At 39.9% G+C, this 21,712-nt stretch overlaps 2 protein-coding genes across 7 annotated transcripts in view; both read left to right on the plus strand.

Annotated features, from left to right (window-relative positions):
- Positions 1-1,564, plus strand: part of CSDE1 (cold shock domain containing E1) — a 41,077-nt gene extending 39,513 nt beyond the window's left edge. For all 6 annotated transcript variants that reach the window (XM_033196279.1, XM_033196282.1, XM_033196277.1 and 3 more), the window contains one exon: positions 260-1,564. In XM_033196279.1, coding sequence (XP_033052170.1) covers positions 260-307 — 48 coding nt within the window. In that variant the 3' untranslated portion in view covers positions 308-1,564. The remainder of the gene's footprint in view (positions 1-259) is intronic.
- NRAS (NRAS proto-oncogene, GTPase) lies at positions 1,110-13,870 on the plus strand. The gene is made up of 7 exons (XM_033196284.1): positions 1,110-1,822; positions 2,306-2,433; positions 4,477-4,655; positions 8,596-8,755; positions 9,674-9,797; positions 10,138-10,176; positions 10,280-13,870. The coding sequence occupies exons 2-5, from the start codon at positions 2,323-2,325 to the stop codon at positions 9,791-9,793; spliced, it is 570 nt and encodes a 189-aa protein (XP_033052175.1). The 5' UTR covers positions 1,110-1,822; positions 2,306-2,322; the 3' UTR covers positions 9,794-9,797; positions 10,138-10,176; positions 10,280-13,870.
- The last annotated feature ends 7,842 nt before the right edge of the window (positions 13,871-21,712 follow it).

Consider the following 21,712-nt stretch of genomic DNA (forward strand, 5'->3'; position numbering starts at 1 on the left):
TAGTTAGGACTTTTTACACATTGGTTCAGCCTGTAACCTAATGGTTGCTTACAGTAAGAAGCACATTTCTTGATGCTTTGAAGATAGTTTAGGTAATGGGTCAGGAGGGCTTACTGTGAATTTTCTCCTCTAGAAAAGAATTAGTAGTACATAAGATGATTAAAAATAATGCTTTTGTAGTTTCATTTCGGAATAGTGAATGTATCGTGATTGTTGTGCACTCAAATCATTAACTGCAGGGTTTTTTTCCCCCCCACAGGGGTTTGGTGCAGAAAGAAAGATCCGTCAAGCTGGTGTCATTGACTAACCACATCCACAAAGCACATCATTAATCCACTATGATCAAGTTGGGGGGAATCTGGTGAAGGGTTCTGAATATCTCCTTCTTCATCCCTCCCGAAATCTGAAATACTTATTCTATTGAGCTATTACACCAGTTTTAACACCTTCCTCGTGTTATGTTTAAAAAAATAAATAAATTTAAGAAAACCATTTTAAAATAATGCACAGTTGCAGCCTGGAAAACTTAAGGTGGCGCCTTATAGTATCAATTTTAGGAGCTTTATTTGGTGCATTTAACGCAACTGGTAATTGCAAAATCCACTTCGCCTGTGTTAAGTGAAAAATATAGACTGTTATCTTGTTGGCCCTATGAAATTCTGCACTTTTCATTATATACTCTACCTTCATTAATTAGTTCTGGCAAGATGTTCTGCCTTAGCACTCAGTTGCATTCTTTTTCTTTTTCTTCCTGTTCATTATGCTTTAATTCTGAGGACCATATGAGGGTAGAATATAATATCTTTTAAAAATTACAAAGATTTGTATAGGCAAACCATTTCTTAAAGTTGATGGCCAAATTTTAAAATGTTATTTTTCATATCATTTATAATCTTGTCACAATCCACTTAAAGAAGTTTGGTTATATTTCAGTGAAAATTATCTTACAGAGTAGGTTTTTTTTTGTGGGTTGGGGGGTAACTTTACTACAATTAGTAAGTATGGTGCAGAATTTCATGCAAATGAGGAGTGCCAGCAGTGTGATAATTTAAACATATTTAAACAAAAACAAAAAAAATGAATGCACAAACTTGCTGCTGCTTAGATCACTGCAGCTTCTAGGACCCGGTTTCTTTTACTGATTTAAAAACAAAACAAAAAAATAAAAATAAAAAAGTTGTGCCTGAAATGAATCTTGTTTTTTTAATAAGTAGCCGCCTGGTTACTGTGTCCTGTAAAATACAGACACTTGACCCTTGGTGTAGCTTCTGTTCAACTTTATATCACGGGAATGGATGGGTCTGATTTCTTGGCCCTCTTCTTGAATTGGCCATATACAGGGTCCCTGGCCAGTGGACTGAAGGCTTTGTCTAAGATGACAAGGGTCAGCTCAGGGGATGTGGGGGAGGGCGGTTTTATCTTCCCCCTTGTCGTTTGAGGTTTTGATCTCTGGGTAAAGAGGCCGTTTATCTTTGTAAACACAAAACATTTTTGCTTTCTCCAGTTTTCTGTTAATGGCGAAAGAATGGAAGCGAATAAAGTTTTACTGATTTTTGAGACACTAGCACCTAGCGCTTTCATTATTGAAACGTCCCGTGTGGGAGGGGCGGGTCTGGGTGCGGCCTGCCGCATGATTCCTGGTTCGGAGGCCCACGTGGCCGGGGCGGGGACCCGGGCGCCTGGGGCGCGGACTGATTACGTAGCGGGCGGGGCCGGAAGTGCCGCTCCCTGGTGGGGGCTGTTCATGGCGGTTCCGGGGTCTCCAACAATTTTCCCGGCTGTGGTCCTAAATCTGTCCAAAGCAGAGGCAGTGGAGCTTGAGGTAAGTTTCTCGCATGTATAGTGTTTGGCTTTGGGCTGTGGAATGTTCAGGCGTTTCACTGATGGCAGAAATCGAGCAGAATCTACCAGCTGGAGACAAAGGCCTTGGGCGGGGGTCCTTCCATTTGGTGCTCCGTGTGGAGATCTTTGGAGACAGAAGGGAGAATGGGAAGGAGTTGCGGCCTGGAGGCTTCCCGCTAGAGCTGAGAAGCCTTCGGGGAGTAATAGGAAGGGGGATTTCCATTGCTTAGGCGAGGGCGGGGCCCAAGGACTGTTGAAAAATAGCCAAGGGTGGGGGTTGCTAGAAAACTGTACTCCAGAAATGTGAGGCCGATATTGGTCCGGTGTTTTTGCGTTCCCGAGTCACTTTTTAAGAACCAAATGGAAGGTCACGCTAGGGTTTTCATTTCCATTGATTATAGAAAGCTTTAAAGTACTTGAGATGTGGTGCTCGCCAATTAACCCTGATACTGGTTTCCAACAGGTTCTTGCTGGTGTGAAATGACTGAGTACAAACTGGTGGTGGTTGGAGCAGGTGGTGTTGGGAAAAGCGCACTGACAATCCAGCTAATCCAGAACCACTTTGTAGATGAATATGATCCCACCATAGAGGTGAGGCCAAGTGGTAGCCCGCTGACCTGACCCTGTCTCTCACTTGTCAGATCGTCTTTACCCATATTCTTTATTAAAGGAATAAGAGGAGAGAAAGTAAAAATTTTGGGTACTACATTCAGTTATGCAATAAGCTTAACGTGTTTATAGAGAACAGTTCATTTTTATTAGCTGCTGAAGTTTCTAAAACGTCCAGTTTTTAACAGTTCTATAAACTTGCAAACTCAGTGCTGAGTTCATTCATGAGTTTCTTCATGTATGACAGCTCTGTTACATGAGAAACACAGGCCATAGTAGCGAGACTGTATGGGAGATAATAGGATGGTGATAAAGGATTCAGAGATCTGAGTGTTCTTCAATATTTATTTATTAGCTAGTTGAAGCAGCTGAGACCAGATGATTGGAGTAGCAAGAACTTGAGATTTTTAGTCTTTATGCCTAGGATTTTGGTCCCTGTTTGCAGTTTGTTTAGTTGTGTGATATTGAGCAAATGAATCTCTCTCAACCTAATTTTCCTCATGTATTAAATTACCATAAACTTGTCCTGCCTACCACACAGGGATGTTATGGAAAGTTAATATATTTAAGTTATTTGTGAATGGTAAAGTACTATGTAATAGTACTTAGAGATTCTATTGTATTGTGAGGGTTCATGCTACAGATTGTCTTCAGTAAGTGGCATCTAAGGCTCTTTAAATAAAGGGTTTTGCCGGACACGGTGGCTCACGCCTGTAATCCCAGCACTTTGGGAGGCGGAGGCGGGCAGATCACGATGTCAGGAGTTCAAGACCAGCCTGATCAACATGGTGAAACCCCATCTCTACTAAAAATACAAAAATTAGCTGGGTGTGGTGGCACGCACCTGTAATCTCAGCTACTCAGGAGGCTGAGGCAGGAGAATTGCTTGAACCGGAGGCAGAGGGTGCAGTGAGCCGAGATCACACCACAGCCCTTCAGCCTGGGTGGCACAGGGAGACTCCTTCTCAAAAAATAAATGAATAAATAAATAGATAAACGGTTTTGTAATTTTGTTCAGTTTAGAAATGCCTAACTTTAGAGATTATTTTAATCAACACCTGGCCTCCCTACCATCTGGCTACTAGTGTTTAATGGATGCAAACTAACTATAAAAAAATTGGTTGCTAATCCTTGGCAAAATCTTTATTTCCAGCTTAACAGCTTTAATATTTTACATGAAATGTTTAATATTTTAATTAAATATTTTTAAATGATTGATTTATTGAGCAATTTGTATAAGTAAAATTCATAAATTTTATGTCTAGATCCCAGTGTTTTTTGCGTTTTTATATAGTCATGTAGCTACCACCCAGATAACCGTACAGAGCACTTCCAGTACTCCAGAGACTTCTCCAAGTGTGATGACATTAAAATACAAGTAAAAGGCCTGTTGCCATAAAAACAAAATGAAAGTTTTTTTTTTTATATGATCTATGCATGTCTGTCTTCCTGAGAAATTAATCATAACTATACCTTGTTTGGAACCTTTAAGAATTTGATTCAGGAATATTTCCCAAAGGTAATCTGTCATGAGAAAAAAAATACTTGGTGTTATAACCTTCTCTGAAACAAAAATATTTATTTAGTCATAAACACAAATGATGTATATAAGGCAGGTTATAATTGGTGAAGGTATGTTTAGATTTCTTAAAGTAAAATAAACAGCACAAATAAAACAGTCCAGTTCATAGCTTAGTGAAATACACTAGATACCTAATCTGTAGCCTCCTGGCTGCAGTAGAGTTGTCATTTGAGTTACCATATTTTTTTAATCTTTTCCAGGAACAGAGTGACCATATTTATTTTCTGCAGGCATATAGAATTTGGTGGGTTTTCTTTTACATAGGGTGACATTGGATACATTTTGTTTGTGATTATATATTAGCAATTTGAGGGACAAACCAGATAGGCAGAAATGGGCTTGAATAATTAGAGGCTTATTTGACCTTGACAATAGCATTGCATTCCCTGTGGTTTTTAATAAAAATTGAACCTCCCTCCCTCCCTTACTCTCCACACCCGCAGGATTCTTACAGAAAACAGGTGGTTATAGATGGTGAAACCTGTTTGTTGGACATACTGGATACAGCTGGACAAGAAGAGTACAGTGCCATGAGAGATCAATACATGAGGACAGGCGAAGGCTTCCTCTGTGTATTTGCCATCAATAATAGCAAGTCATTTGCGGATATTAACCTCTACAGGTACTAGGAGCATTGTTTTCTCTGAAAGGATGATCTTTGTGTTCTGAAGCTTTATGGGGAAATGAGGTTAACACATTAGGGAAGATAGAGCTTTTTAATTACAGGAAGAGTTGGTTTTAGGTTATTTGACATTGAGAATCTAGGGTAATTACTGAAAGTTAATACTGGAATTTATTTTGCATAATATACTGTTACTATAATGTTTGATAATACATAAGTGAAGCTTGCTACTGGGAACTCGGAACCAGAGTTGTTGTAATTAGAGATCACAAAGGAATTTCAGAGAGGAGCACATCTCCAAGAAACATCTTTCAGTACGTATGTAATGGAAAAGATGGGCCAGGCACAGTGGCTCACACCTGGAATGTCAGTGCTCTGGGATGCCAAGGCGGGAGGATCACTTTGAGCCCAGGAGTTGGAGACCAGCCTGGGCAACAGAGCAAGACCCTTTCTCTACAAAAATAAAAATAAAAAAATTAGTCACACATGGTGGCAGCTACTCGGGAAGCAGAGGTTGGAGGATCACGTGAGCTCAGGAGGTCGAGGCATGCTCACTCCACTGCACTGCTGCGCTCCAGCCTAATCAACAGAGCAAGATTCTGTCTCCATAAACAATTAAAAATAAAAAACAAAATGATAGGAAAAAGCAAATAGGGAGTACATAAAGATGAAAACAAAGCAAAGGAACGTAAAGATAGACTTTGTCCATAGAACCATAAAGTTTCAAAGCTAGATTGGACCATAAAAATTCTAGTACAATATTCTTATTTTGCAGAATCAGAAAGAGTTCAGAAGGTGGTTTGTTAGGTTTTGGAGTCAGGAGTGTTATTAGTAGCAGAGCCAGGACCAAAAACCCAAAGCTCCTTTTTCTTAGCACAGTGTTCTTAAACAAAGTAATATAATGGTTAAGACTAGGAATTCTACCTGGATTGAAACCTAGCTCTATTTAAATAATAATACCTACCTCATAGAGTTGTTGTGAAGATTACAGTTTTAATAAATATGCAAATCACTTAGAATAGTGCCTGGCACACAGTAAATGCAACTTAAGTGTTCTGCCTAAAGACTTGAGTCTTGGCTTATTTTCTGTCCATGTGAAGATGTCTGCTCTCAAAAGCAGATTGGTCCAAAACTGAATTCAAGTGTTCTTTTCCTAACCTGTTGTACTTCCCATTTTTATTGTCTAAAAGTAATAGCAGTACTTAATAAAATGCCCACACTTGGTGGCATGCATCTAATAAATGTTTGTTGAATTTCTAGAAGTCATTTCTTTCTTACAAGAAATTTGTTCATTTTTCTATATGCCTTACCTCAAACCAAAGAGTATTTAAAACATCTTATGAAAATGCATATAGTAGAGCAAGATAAAATTAATGAAAAATAGGCTTAAGTGAGACAAAAAAAAATAAGGGTAAAGGAAATAAATTTAGGAATGAGCATATTGTGTGATTGTGCATGAAGCTCCAAAGACTTTCTAAAGGTGGACTACAATTTGGTCACTGTCGTGAAAAGGAAAGTAGCCAACTGAAAGATTCGGTATCTGTATGCTGAAAGCAGTTAAGTTGCTCAGAAGAAGCAGAATTATACTGCTACTAGAAGGAAATTTTCCCATGGATTCTCAAAGGGACTTGTTTAATGTAAAAATCAGTAGTAACCTAACAGTGACATGGTCCAGGTACTTTAGGCTGTCTTATCCCTTAATGTAGGCTACTGCCATCGAGCACAGTTTTGCAAACAGCCAATGGAGTGTAGTTCAGATACATGATCTTGTGGGTAATCCAGGGGTAGAGTTTAGAACAGTACTGTACAGTATGTGGTTATTTACAGTTAATTAAGATTAAATAAAATTTAAAAATTAGTTCCTTGACCACCAAATGCTCAATAGCTACTAGTGGCTACCATGTTGAACAGTACAGATATAGACCATTTCCATCATCACATAAAGTACTGTTGGATTGTGTTGGTCAAGACAATCTAAAGCAATAGTTTCCCAGGTGTGGTGTGTCTTACATGTCATTGAAGGGGGCGCTGTCAGGAGTTCTAGATGCTTCAGCCTCCCTTTACTAAGAGCAGTTCTTAGTTTTCTGTTGTATAGCTTGGGCTTCCAGATACAATGTTTTGTTTTAGTTTTTTTTTTTTTTTTTTTTTTGAGACTGAGTTTCGCTCTTGTTGCCCAAGCTGGAGTACAATGGTGCGATCTCGGCTCACTGCAACCTCCGCCTCCCGGTTTGAGAGATTCTCCTGCCTCAGCTTCCCAAGTAGCTGGAATTACAGGCATCCACCACCATGCCAGGCCAATTTTTTTTTTTTTTTTTTTTTAATAGTAGAGATGGGGTTTCACCATGTTGGCTGGACTGGTTTCAAACTCCTGACCTCAGGTGATCCACTCACCTCGGCCTCCCAGAGTGCTGGGATTACAGGTGTGAGCCACTGTCCCCAGCCTGTTTTATTTTTTTTGTGGTGGAGTCTCCCTCTGTTGCCCAAGCCGGAGTGCGGTGACATCACACTCTCAGGGCTCAACCTCTCAGGGATCTAGGGATCCTCCCACCTCAGCTTCCCGAATAGCTGGAACCACAGGCACATGTGCCACCATGCCCAGCTAATTTTTGTATTTTTTGTAGAAGCAAGGTTTTACCATGTTACCCAGGCTGGTCTCAGACTCCTAGGTCAAGTGGTCCTCCCACCTCAGATCTCCCAGAGTGCTAAGACTATAGGTGGGAGTCACCATGCCCAGCTTCATCTATAATTTGTTTGAAGAAAATGTTTGAGCACCACCCATCTTGAAAAGTGATAGATTGCCTTCCATTAAATACTGTCATGCCTAGTTATTTAGCAGCAGTGAGCTTCATTTTTTATACTTTAGACCTTAATCTAAGGAGTGATTTCTAGTTGCCAATTAAATCCAGAGCCAAGTTCTTTGGAGAATCCAGGAGCCTAACTAGGGCATCTGTCAGGATAAAATACCCATCCACTCCCAGTAGAAGGTGAGCTTGTACTTATGGCTTCCTGATGGCTGTTGCATCAAGTCTAAAGCAGTCTCCTTGATATACAACATCTTCTCTAAGTGGTAGAAAAAAGCAAAAATACTAGAAGTTAATAGGGCTACATAAAATTTGCTAGTTTCTTTTTTGCCCTAGCCATTTATTCCTTCCTGAAATCTTGTCTTTCTTTCTCTTGCTCTCTCTTTCTCTCTCTCTTTCCTTTTCTTTTTTTTTCTTTTCTTTTCTTTCTTCCCTTTCTTTTCTTTTTTCCTGCTGCCCAGGCTGGAGTGCAGTGGAACAATTATGGCTCACTGCAGCCTCGATCTTTCTGGGCCCAGGTGATGCTCCCACCTCAGTCTCCCAATTAGCTGGGACTACAGGCATGCACCACCACACCCAGCTATAATATATGTGTGTGTGTGTGTGTATGTGTGTGTGTGTATATATATATATATATATATATATATATATATACTTTTTTTTTTTTTTGGCAGGTGGGGATGGAGTCTCACTCTGTCGCCCAGGCTAGAGTGTAGTGGCGTGATCTTGGCTCGCTGCAATCTTCACCTCCCGGGTTCAAGCGAGTCTCCTGCCTCAGCTTCCCAAGTAGCTGGGACTACAGGTGCCTGCCACCACACCTGGCTAATTTTTGTATTTTTAGTAGAGATGGGGTTTCACTATATTGGCCAGACTGGTCTTGAACTCCTGACCTTGTGATCCGCCCACCTCAGCCTCCCAAAGTGCTGGGATTACAGGTGTGAGCCACTGCACCCAGCCCAATTTTTATATTTTTTATAGAGACCGGATTTTGCCATGTTGCCCAGGCTAATCTCAGAACTCCTGGGTTCTAGCAATCTGCCCTCCTCAGCCTTCCAAAGTGCTGAGATTACAGGCGTGAGCCACTGCACCCAGCCTAATCTTGTTTTTCTTATGTTCTGATAATATATTCCCATTTTTAGGGAGCAGATTAAGCGAGTAAAAGACTCGGATGATGTACCTATGGTGCTAGTGGGAAACAAGTGTGATTTGCCAACAAGGACAGTTGATACAAAACAAGCCCACGAACTGGCCAAGAGTTACGGGATTCCATTCATTGAAACCTCAGCCAAGACCAGACAGGTATGGTACAGCTTTCAGCATTTGTGTAACAGTTTGCTCTAGGCGAGAGAACATCAGTTGATTAACTCTGGTAGAGATGTGATCCATGTTCATATTCTTTGTTGTTATGCATTTTTTTCTTATCTTTTTTCTTTTTTAGGCAGAGTCTCACTCTGTCTTCTAAGCTGGAGTGCAGTGGTACAATCTCAGCTCACTGCAGCCTCCATCTCTTGGATTCAAGTGATTCTCCTGCCTCAGCCTCCCAAGTAGCTGGGACTACAGGCGCATCATCATGCCCGGCTAATTTTTGTGCTTTTAGTAGAGACGAAGTTTTACCATGTTTCCCAGGCTGGTCTCGAACTCATGGCCTCAATTGATCCTCCCACCAGGACCTCCCAAAGTGCTGGGATTACAGGCGTGAGCCACCATGCCCAGCCTGTTGTTAGGCATTTTTAATAGTGTTCTTTTTTTAATCGCTTGTTTAAACCCAAAATGAATGTATTAATAGTCTATTATGGCATGTTTACTCCTGCATTAACATCCACAAATATTTCTTCTGAAGATCCTTGACTAAAAATATTTATAAACATTAGTTATTTCTCTGTCAAAACCAGCCCCTGTTTAGGGCTTAAGTCTCCTGAATGGAGTCTTTAGTTTAATATAGTTTTGTTCTATATATCTCACATTACCTTTTTCCTTTGCCTCAATGTTTATTTGGCAAAATGTGCCGTTTTTCTATCAGCCTGTTCATGTGATTCAATAGGAATGTGAAATTTAGTGTTCTCTTCCTTAAATCACCATATTTTATTTTATCAGCTGTTCATTATGTAATTGGAATCTTATGTCCACATAAAGAGATACAAATGCAAGAGAGCTTACAATTTGGATTGTGTCCGTTGAGTTAGCTCTCTCATTTTTTTTCATTTTTTCCTTTTATAGGGTGTTGAAGATGCTTTTTACACACTGGTAAGAGAAATACGCCAGTACCGAATGAAAAAACTCAACAGCAGTGATGATGGGACTCAGGGTTGTATGGGATTGCCATGTGTGGTGATGTAACAAGGTAAGCATATGGTTTCTTGGCATAATTATAAATCTTAGTATTTAGTATTGGTCAATTTTTGGAGGAGTGTTAGTGTTATCGTCTATATGTTGTTTGAGTTTCTGCCTATTCTTTTCTGCATATTTTCCATATGGCACCCTTTCTGAAAGTACTGAGGTCTAAAGTATTTAAAACATTTGATTATTCTACAGGTATCTTTATATTTTTGCTAACATTAGAAATTATAAGACTTTATTTATGAAATGTAGGCATACCCTATTCCTGGCAATGACCAGGAATTTGAAGGATCACTACTTTGAAACTAGATAATAATGACATGGTTTGTGTTCTTTGTTTACAGATACTTTTAAAGTTCTATCAGAAAAGAGCCACTTTCAAGGTAGGACAAGTTTGGAAATGTATTCTTATTCCTGTTTATTTCGTATACTTGTTTTTCTTATACTCTGAATGTGTCACTTATACAAATTCTGTTTTTATTTCAGCTGCACTGACACCCTGGTCCTGACTTCCCTGGAGGAGAAGTATTCCTGTTGCTATCTTCAGTCTCACAGAGAAGCTCCTGCTACTTCCCCAGCTCTCAGTAGTTTAGTACAGTACTCTCTATTTGAGAAGTTCTCAGAATAACTACCTCCTCACTTGGCTGTCTGACCAGAGAAATGCACCTCTTGTTACTCCCTGTTATTTTTCTGCCCTGGGTTCTTCCACAGCACAAACACACCTCTGCCAGCCCAGGTTTTTCATCTGAAAAGCAGTTCATGTCTGAAACAGAGAACCAAACCACAAACGTGAAATTCTGTTGAAAACAGTGTCTTGAGCTCTAAAGTAGCAACTGCTGGTGATTTTTTTTTTCTTTTTACTGTTGAACTTAGAACTATGCTAATTTTTGGAGAAATGTCATAAATTACTGTTTTGCCAAGAATATAGTTATTATTGCTGTTTGGTTTGTTTATAATGTTTTCGGCTGTATTCTCTAAACTGGCATCTGCTCTAGATTCATAAATACAAAAATGAATACTGAATTTTGAGTCTATCCTAGTCTTCACAACTTTGACGTAATTAAATCCAACTTTCACAGTGAAGTGCCTTTTTCCTAGAAGTGGTTTGTAGACTTCCTTTATAATATTTCAATGGAATAGATGTCTCAAAAATCCTTATGCATGAAATGAATGTCTGAGATACTTCTGTGACTTATCTACCGTTGAGGGAAAGCTATATCTATTTGAGAGCAGATGCCATTTTGTACATGTATGAAGTTGGTTTTCCAGCGGCCTGTTTTGGGGCTTTCCCAGGAGAAAGATGAAACTGAAAGCATATGAATAATTTCACTTAATTTTTACCTAATCTCCACTTTTTTCGTAGGTTACTACCTATACAATGTATGTAATTTGTTTCCTCTAGCTTACTGATAAACCTGCTATTCAATGAACTTCCATTTGTATTCAAATTTGGGTCATACCAGAAAGCTCTACATTTGCAGGTGTTCAAATATTGTAAAACTTTGGTGCATTGTTATTTAATAGCTGTGATCAGTGATTTTCAAACCTCAAATATAGTATATTAACAAATTACATTTTCACTGTATATCATGGTATCTTAATGATGTATATAATTGCCCTCAATCCCCTTCTCACCCCATCTTCTACAGCTTCCCCCACAGCAGGAGGGGCTTGATTATTTCAGTTGAGTAAAGCATGGTGCTAATGGACCAGGGTCACAGTTTCAAAACTTGAACAATCCAGTTAGCATCACAGAGAAAGAAATTCTTCTACATTTGCTCATTGCACCATTAACTCCAACTAGTACTTTTGCTGGGTGCCTGTAGTTAGCCCTGCAAGGAAAGAAGGGATCAGTTAGCACAAACCCTTTACCATGACTGGAAAACTTGGTATCACGTATTTAAACCTTTTTTTTTCTTTTAACCTTGTAGAAACTCTAAATTAAGCCAATATTCTCATTTGAGAATGGGGATGTCTCAGCTGAAAAATGTTTTAAATTTTCTTTACTCATAATGTTCTTTGAAGAGTTTAAAACAAGATGTTGATTAAGCTGATGAGTTTGCTCAAAACAGGAAGTTGAAATTGTTGAGACAGGAATGGAAAATATAATTAATTGATAGTTTTAAGGATTTGGAGGCTTGGCATTTTCATTTGCAGATAATCCTGGTAATTCTCATGAAAAACAGACTTGGATAACTTTTGATAAAAGACTAATTCCAAAATGGCTACTTTGTTCCTGTCTTTAATATCTAAATACTTACTGAGGTCCTCCATCTTCTATATTAGGAATTTTCATTTATTAAGCAAATGTCATATTATCTTGAAATTCAGAAAAGAAGAAACATATACTGTGCCCAGAGTATAATGAACCTGGAGAGTTGTACTCCTTACTGCTAATTCTGGGAGCTTTCACAGTACTATCATCATTTGTAAACAGAAATTTTGCTTTTCTGTTTCTGCTCCTTCTGGAGCGGTGTTACTCTGTAATTTTCCTGAGGCTTATCACCTCAGTCATTTTTTTTTTTTTTTTTTTTTTTTTAGTGTCTTGTGACTGGCAGTGTGATTCTTTTTCTTAAAAATCTATTAAATTTGATGTCAAATTAGGGAGAAAGATACTCATCTTGGGCTCCTGTGCCAATTGCCCTTGTATGTATGTACTTACAGTTTTCTCAAGTGTGTTCTAAACACAGAAGTTTCTAAATGGGGCCAAAATTCAGACTTGAGTATGTTCTTTGAATAGCTTCTTAAGAAGTTACAATTAGCCGGGCATGGTAGCCCATGCCTGTAGTCCTAGCTACTTGAGAGGCTGAGGCAGTAGAATCACTTGAACCCAGGAGGTGGAGGTTACAGTGAGCGGAGATCATGCCACCACACTCCAGCCTGGGTGACAGAGTGCGACTTGTCTCAAAAAAAAAAAAAAGTTACACCAAGGTGTGAATTTTGGCACAAAGGAGTGACAAACTATAGTTAAAAGCTGAATACCTTCAGTGTGATGTAAAACGTGGTTTTTAGGCTATGTTTGTGATTGCTGAAAATAATTCTAGTTTACCTCAAAATCCTTCTCTTTCCCCAGATTAAGTGCCTGGCCAGCTGTCATAAGTTACATATTCCTTTTGGTTTTTTTAAAGGTTACATGTTCAAGAGTGAAAATAAGATGTTCTGTCTAAAGGCTACCATGCCTGGGATGTAAATGAACCTGTTAAATGCTGTGTTTGCTCCAACAGCTTACTATAGAACGTTACTTAATACAATATCATACTTACTACAATTTTCACTATAGGAGTGTAATAGGTAAAATTAATCTCTATTTTAGTGGGCCCATGTTTAGTCTTTCACCATCCTTTAAACTGCTGTGAATTTTTTTGTCATGACTTGAAGGCAAGGATAGAGAAACACTTTAGAGATATCTGGAGTTTTTTCCCATTCCAGAACTTGTGAGCATAATCATATTTGCTTTATATTTATAGTCATGAACTCCTAAGCTGGCAGCTACAACCAAGAACCAAAAAATGGTGCATTCTGCTTCTTGTAATTCATCTCTGCTAATAAATTATAAGAAGCAAGGAAAATTAGGGAAAATACTTTATTTGGATGGTTTCTGTAAACAAGGGACTATAATTCTTGTACATTATTTTTCATCTTTGCTGTTTCTTTGAGCAGTCTAATGTGCCACACAATTATCTAAGGTATTTGTTTTCTATAAGAATTGTTTTAAAAGTATTCTTGTTACCAGAGTAGTTGTATTATATTTCAAAATGTAAGATGATTTTTAAAAGCCTGAGTACTGACCTAAGATGGAATTGTATGATGAACTCTACTCTGGAGGGAGGGGAAGATGTCCGTGGAAGTTGTAAGACTTCTATTTTTTTGTGCCATCAAATATAGGTAAAAATAATTGTGCAATTCTGCTGTTTAAACAGGAACTATTGGCCTCCTTGGCCCTAAATGGAAGGGCTGATATTTTAAGTTGATTATTTTATTGTAAATTAATCCAACCTAATTCTTTTTAATTTGGTTGAATGTTTTTCTTGTTAAATGATGTTTAAAAAATAAAAACTGGAAGTTCTTGGCTTAGTCGTAATTCTTATATTCACTGAAGCACTAATACTAATTTCAAACTTTTGGATATGACCTTTGGAAGTGTTGGAATATCTGAGTTCCTTGTTTCATCATAATATAAAATATATCAAAGCCTGCTTTAAAGTATTAACCTGCGGATGATTCATAGCTATTTGTCAAATTTGCATACATTAAGATGCCATTGGAGCTCTTTTGTCTCGTTTTTGCGTCACTGCACAATCTAGCAATCTTGGTATAGATGGAGGAAGATTGATGCTGGGGCTGGAGAACTTGAGGCCCAATATAATTTTACTACGCTGGCCCAGTTTCTTCACTGACAAAGTAGGAGAGTTGAATTAGGGTATATCAGATTTCCCAACCTTAAGGAGATTTTAAAAAGAATAATATCAAATCTAGGCATTTTCAACTAACACTGGAATACTGTAATTTTGGAGACCTTGGTTTACTCTACGAAAGACTTATCACAATTTTTCTTCACTTTTTTTTCTTAAAGGTAGTTCATTAATATGTGGCTGAAGTAAGCTTGGGAAAACCAATTTTAAATGACAATATTTTTCTCTAGCTAGGACAACTAGAAAGAGTGTAAATAATCGTAAAATGTATACGAAAAATAGAATTATGGACTTTGTATCTTTCAAACTATCACATCATATAGAGGCCTAGGTGATAGTTTGAGAGAGAAACAAAGTGACAATTCTGTTTCTTTTTCATATACATTTTACAAAATTTTGTTCCAATATTTGACCCTCTAATAACAGAAAAGAGGAAAGGATGTTTTCTGGTGAGAACTGCTATTCCGTTCAGCAAAATAAAGCTACAGAAATAATGAGAAGGTACCTAAAGAAACTTATTTATTTGGAATATGAGGGAACATCCTGTGCATCTCTGTGCTATTAAGGTTTCTGTTCTCATAAGCAATACTTAAGGTCACTGAAAGGCCAACATAGTTGCATGAGTTATTTGATACCCATAAATACATGAGAAGAGGCCAAGAGGCCTTGCTAGTGATCATTTTGCAAAACTGAGCATGTCCAGCTCCATGAGAGCACGGAGAGAATCAATGTCCAGTTTCCAAGTGGGAAGGGTATGCTTTGTAGTGCTTTTAAAAGTAACTGGGCGGTGAAATGTGACCCTTTACCTTAATAAAAGAAAGCTGGAACTTCAGGAACATACAAAATAGAGATAAACATTCTTTCCAGTTGCAAAAGATATATAAGAGGGTTCTGATTCATGAACCAAGAGTTGAGTTGACCATTCTTTTTTTTTTGAGGTGGAGTCTCGCTCTGTCGCCCGGACTGGAGTGCAGTGGCCAGATCTCAGCTCACTGCAAGCTCCGCCTCCCGGGTTTACGCCATTCTCCTGCCTCAGCCTCCCGAGTAGCTGGGACTACAGGCGCCCGCCACCTCGCCCAGCTAGTTTTTGTATTTTTAGTAGAGACGGGGTTTCACTGTGTTAGCCAGGATGGTCTCGATCTCCTGACCTCGTGATCCGCCCGTCTCGGCCTCGCAAAGTGCTGGGATTACAGGCTTGAGCCACCGCGCCGGCCGAGTTGACCATTCTTATTTGCAGTTGTATTCTACCACAAGATTTACTTCACACTTGCACCAAAATAGTCTATTATAAACTACTGATGTTGGTGGGGAGCAGGGGTGGGAATTGGGAATGGAGGGGAGGAATGAACTTAGTCTCTTACCTAGTATAAATTCAGATTACTATCAACTTGTAGAAGCCATATGAAGTAAAAATGGGTAGCACCTGCAATATTGGGTCTTAGAGTTCTATTAAATGTTTCTAAAGATAGAGGCAGCTACGTGCCTGATAGGGGAGGATGTGGTTGTAGCTAGCAGTTGCCTATGAGCAGTCTCCTTTATTTGCAGCAGCCTGAAATACCCAGGTTAGGAAAAGCAATCTTCCAGAATGGATGCTGTGAACATGATACAATTGGCGCTATTGATACTTTCTGTAGGAGCTTGAAATGTGTGGATTATAATTCAGTCTGAAAGAAAACTTGCACATTATTTTAAAACATTTTCTTATAAATCAATTCACATTTACAACTGAGACCCAACATTCCTGATAGGAATATTTTTGTAAATCAATGGTATAAACTGTAAAGACATGTTGAAAGTTAGATCAAGAGATCTTTTAAGTGTATGCTTGTTTTGCCTGTGAAGCTGAGGAGTTTGACATTTACTATTAAAGTCCAAAATGAAACTAGCATGGCAAATGAAGTGATCCTCCCACCTTGGCCTCTGAAAGTGCTGAGATTCCAAGTGTGAGCCACCATGCCCAGCCTCAAACTAAATCTTGAATGAAAGCCTGCAATGAAAGAGATGAACGTGGAACTATCTGGTGTGAAACTTGTTGGGAACTCCCACTTCTTCCCAACCGGTTCTTCACCCTACCTCCTCCTCCTTCCTTGAAGTTGGGGGACAAGAGAGGAGGAGCAGAGCCACAGCCATTCAGCCTCTCCTAAAAGTCTCCTTTATACTCCAAGGACTTAGCAGCATGGCTTAAAAACTACTAGTGAATGCGCATGGTGGCTCACACCCGTAATCCCAGCACTTTGGGAGGCCAAGGTGGGAGGATCACTTGAGGCCAGGAATTCAAGACCAGCCTGGGCAACATAGCAAGACCCTGTCTCTACAATGTTTTAAAACTTAGCTAGCCCCGCACCTGTTGTAGTCCTAGCTATTCAGGAAACTGAGGCAGGAGGATCACTTGAGCCCAGGAGTTTGAGGCTGCAGTAAGCTATAATGGCACCACTGCATTCCAGTTTGGCCCACAGAGTAAGACCCTGTCTCTAGTAGGGGGAAGAAAAGACTTAGTTTAAAAAAAAGATTTCATAAGTAAAAGTATAAAAACCATTTGACTTCGGCCGGGCGCGGTGGCTCAAGCCTGTAATCCCAGCACTTTGGGAGGCCGAGACGGGCGGATCACGAGGTCAGGAGATCGAGACCATCCTGGCTAACACGGTGAAACCCCCTCTCTACTAAAAAATAAAAACTAGCCAGGCGATGTGGCGGGCGCCTGTAGTCCCAGCTACTCAGGAGGCTGAGGCAGGAGAATGGCGTGAACCTGGGAGGCGGAGCTTGCAGTGAGCTGAGATCCGGCCACTGCACTCCAGCCTGGGCGACAGAGCAAGACTCCGTCTCAAAAAAAAAAAAAAAAAAAAAAAAAAAAAAAACCATTTGATTTCACCAATCTACGACTATCTATCAAAGTGGGGGCCGGGCGCGGTGGCTCAAGCCTGTAATCCCAGCACTTTGGGAGGCTGAGACGGGCAGATCACGAGGTCAGGAGATCGAGACCATCCTGGCTAACACGGTGAAACCCCGTCTCTACTAAAAAATACAAAAAACTAGCCGGGCGCAGTGGCGGGCGCCTGTAGTCCCAGCTACTCGGGAGGCTGAGGCAGGAGAATGGCGTGAACCTGGGAGACGGAGCTTGCAGTGAGCTGAGATCCGGCCACTGCACTCCAGCCTGGGCGACAGAGCAAGACTCCGTCTCAAAAAAAAAAAAAAAAAAAAAAACAAAGTGGGAATCACTAGATCACATCCTCAAGTCTAGTCCAGATCCCAATATTCTATAGACACAATCACGTTCATTGCACTCTACATAATAGTGAGATGGTGTATAATACAGTGCTTAAGAACACCCACTCTGGAGCCAGAATACCTTGCCTTGAATGCCCCTTCTACCACTTATTAGTTGTCTGACCTTGGGCAAGTCAACCTCTCCATACCTGAAGTTTTTCAACTGTAACATGGAAGAAATAATAGTTCTTCAAAAGACTATTGTGAAAATTAAATAAGTTAATATATAGTAAAAACAACATCAACAAGAAACAATAACTTAGAACACTATCTAGCACTGTTTTTATTGCAGGGACCCCATAGTATGCCTCCCTCTCTCCTCTAACAGAACATAGTACACTGCTGAAGTACAGCTTGTTTTGTTTAAAGCAAATTGCTGAATTTCAGTTCCATTCCAGAGACAGGAAATAAAGTCAGTTTGTCTCACGGAAAAGGATGTGTCTTAAAAATTTGACTTCTTTATTTTTAGGCATGTAGGGGAAATCACTACTGACGGGAAAATGAGACTGAATGCAGTAAAGTACCATAAAATGCCTCATCATTCCACAGGTTTGGTTATGCTCCAAACCAAAACGCATTCCTTAAGTACAAAGGCATTGTTATACACCTCCAACAGGATGACAAAATCTATAGTTGCTGCTGGCAACTATGTTCCAGTTCTATTCCTAAACTGGAAGTTGTAATGAACTCAGAACTGCTCCCACTGAAGCAATGTAACAAAAAAAAATGGAGCTGGTAGTTTACCGACAGTCACCCTCAGCCCCACAGAACCCTTTGGTATGCTGTCTTCTCAACCACAACTTACAGTGGTCATTGAGGCATTGAAGGATGTGGGGTGATGAACAAGTTGGAAAGAGGTGGGAGCCCCAGCAAGTTTCACAGCAGAGAGGGAGACCTGCTATAGCAGAATGGAGGTAAGGGCTTTCTGGACAATAAGGAGCCAAGCACAGCAATCTGTGTACAATTCATTCCTGTACAGTGTCATCTGCTTCCCACAGATCCTCAGGTATCTCCAACTGAATGAACTACAAGAAATCTTCTATTTAAAAAGTACCTTTGTAAAATTGATATTTGGATCTTCGAATGATTTCCCAGGCCGGGCGCGGTGGCTCAAGCCTGTAATCCCAGCACTTTGGGAGGCCGAGGCGGGCGGATCACGAGGTCAGGAGATCGAGACCATCCTGGCTAACACGGTGAAACCCCGTCTCTACTAAAAAAATACAAAAAACTAGCCGGGCGAGGTGGCGGGCGCCTGTAGTCCCAGCTACTCGGGAGGCTGAGGCAGGAGAATGGCGTAAACCCGGGAGGCGGAGCTTGCAGTGAGCTGAGATCCGGCCACTGCACTCCAGCCTGGGCGACAGAGCGAGACTCCGTTTAAAAAAAAAAAAAAAAGGAATGATTTCCCCTAAAATAATGTTGTAAACAATGGTTAAGTCCCTAGGTTAGCTCCAACTGATGTGGTCCATCATATAACTGAAATATTTGCACACCAATCATTTCAAAAGACATAAAAAATAGATGGGAGGCTGGGGGAAGGAAAACATTAGAAGAACTACCTACGGTAGGTGACGGGTTGATGGGTGCGGCAAACCACCACGGCACGTGTATACCTATGTAACAAAACTGCACGTTCTGCACATGTATCCCAGAACTTAAAGTATAATTTTAAAAAAAGACATAGAAAACAATATTTTTGCTGAAAACTAAAACAAAAATAGAATTAAATGAGCCTAGTTGATCTTATATGCTTGTGCCTAAAGAAACGCATGCTTAATTAGAGAAAAAGAATGAGTAGATAGACTTTTCCCATTAGAGGGAATTTCTGGACATTTTTCTTGAAGGTTGCAGACAATGATACAACTGAGATTTTTATTTTTGTTTTGCTTTAAATTCAGAGTTTGTTTCCTGGTGATAGAAATAATACTTGTTCATGGTAGAAAATGTACATAAGCCAAAAGAATGGGGTAAAAATCATCATCATCACACTACCCAGAAAGAATAAGAGCGTAAACTACCCAAGCTGCTTTCAATGCTTAGAGTGATATGTAAATTAATACTTTTGTTTTTTTACAAAGACAAGATTATACCATATATACATCGCTGTAATATTATTTTCACTAATAACATTTTGTGAATGTTTTTCATGTTAATATGTATTCATCTACATCATTATTTCATTGTGTGGCGTTTTACTTTACAGTTATACCATGCTTTATTCAATCTTTTATTGTAGACATGTGGGTTTTTCCTGCCTTTTGACTATCATGAAGGTTTAGCTACAATAAACATTCTTGAACTACATTTTTGATTACTTACATGAAAATGTTCTTAAGAAAGTCATAAAAATAAAGGCACAGTGGCTCACGCCTGTAATCCTAGCACTTTGGGAAGCCGAGCCAGGCGGATCGCTCCAGGTCAGGAGTTAGAGACAAGCCGGGCCAACATGGTGAAACCCTGTCTCTACTAAAAATACAAAAATTAGCCAGGCGTGGTGGTGTGCACCTGTAATTCCAGCTACTCGGGAGGCTGAGGCAGGAAAAATCGCTTAACCCAGGAGATGGAGGTTGCAGTGAGCCAAGAGCGCCCCACTGCACTCCAGACGAGGCGACAGAGCAGGACTCCATCTCAAAAAAAAAGAGTCACTGAATGTTTCCGAACTGAGAATATAATGATCAAGTGGTTTTTCAGAAGATTTAACCTGGTGGTATTATGCAATATGGATTGGAGGCAGGGGAAGTACTTAGGAATCTATTGCAATTATCCAACTTTGAGGTAACTAATGACTTATTGGGTAGAATTACATTGGCTTCTAATAACCAAAAAAAACTGACTAATCAGTGACTAAAACAAATTTATTTTTATTTTTCTTTCTTTTCTTTTTCTTTTTCTTTTTATTTTTTGAGACGGAGTCTCGCTCTGTCACCAGGCTGGAGTGCGGTGGCGTGATCTCAGCTCATTGCAACCTCCGCCTCCCGAGTTAAAGCAATTCTCCTGCCTCAGCCTCCTGAGTAGCTGGGACTACAGGCCACCACACCCAGCTAATTTTTGTATTTTTAGTAGAGACAGGGTTTCACCATGTTGGCCAGGATGGTCTCAATCTCTTGACCTCATGATCTGCCTGCTTCGGCCTCCCAAAGTGCTGGGATTACAGGCATGAGCCACAGTGCCCAGCCATTTTTCTTATGTATCAAGAAGTCTGACTGGGCATGGTGTTGCATGCTTGCAGTCCCAGCTACTCAGGAGGCTCGGGCAGGAGGATCACTTGAGTCCAGGAGTTCTGGGCTATAGTAATCTATGCTGATCAAGTGTCCACACTAATTTCAGCATCAACAGGGTAACCTTCCAGGAGTTGGGGACCACTAAGTTGCCTAAGGAGTGAACCAGCCCAGGTCTGAAACAGAGCAGGTCAAAACTCCTGTGCTGATTAGTAGTAGGATCACTCCTGTGAATAACCACTACACCCTGACCTGAGCAACATAGTGAAACCCTGTCTGTTAAGAAAACATTATTTAATTAAACAAGAATTCTAAATATGGGAAGTCCTGGACTAATATGTGGTTTTAGAATGCCATCAGGGACCCTAATTCTTTGTTTCTGTTCGGATACTCTTCATGTGGCTCTTGTCCTGCTCACCATTTGTGTTAAAACAATGGTTGGTTTGGAGCCCCCCATCCACATATTTCCTTTTTCAGGCAGGAAGAAGAGGAAGGGCAAAAGGCAAAACATATGCCAGCTGAGCTGGTTCCTTTTAAAAGAACTTTTGGAGACATCCCACCCAGAAATTCTGCTTACATCACACTGGCCAGGCTGTGTCAAACAGCCACTTCTAGCCACAAAGGAATCTAGCAAATGTTGTTTTTTGGCTGAGTACATTAATGCTCAAACGAAATTTTTTTGTTTGTAAGAAAGGTAGGGAAAATGACCTTTGGGTAGGCAACAAGGGTATTTACACAATTGGAATGAGAAAATTGGAGGGTAACTTATATAAAGATAGGAATTACTGAAGGAGAAGCAGGTTCATGGAGGAAGATGCTTAGTTTAGATATATCAATTTGTGGATACTGTTGGGAAATCCAGCTGAAAATGTAACAAAAAGGAGTTGGAAAGAAATGAGCAAATATTTTGGTTCAGTAACACCTTTGTAATGTGTTCCAATATTGTTGATTGAGAGGCCATAAGGCTAAACACTAAAATATTATTAAGTTTTGCCAACAAAAAGGCTTGTCCCAGTTTTCAAAAAGAA

The sequence above is a fragment of the Trachypithecus francoisi genome, unplaced genomic scaffold (assembly GCF_009764315.1).
Source record: "Trachypithecus francoisi isolate TF-2019V2 unplaced genomic scaffold, Tfra_2.0 Lachesis_group5, whole genome shotgun sequence".
Taxonomy (NCBI): domain Eukaryota; kingdom Metazoa; phylum Chordata; class Mammalia; order Primates; family Cercopithecidae; genus Trachypithecus; species Trachypithecus francoisi.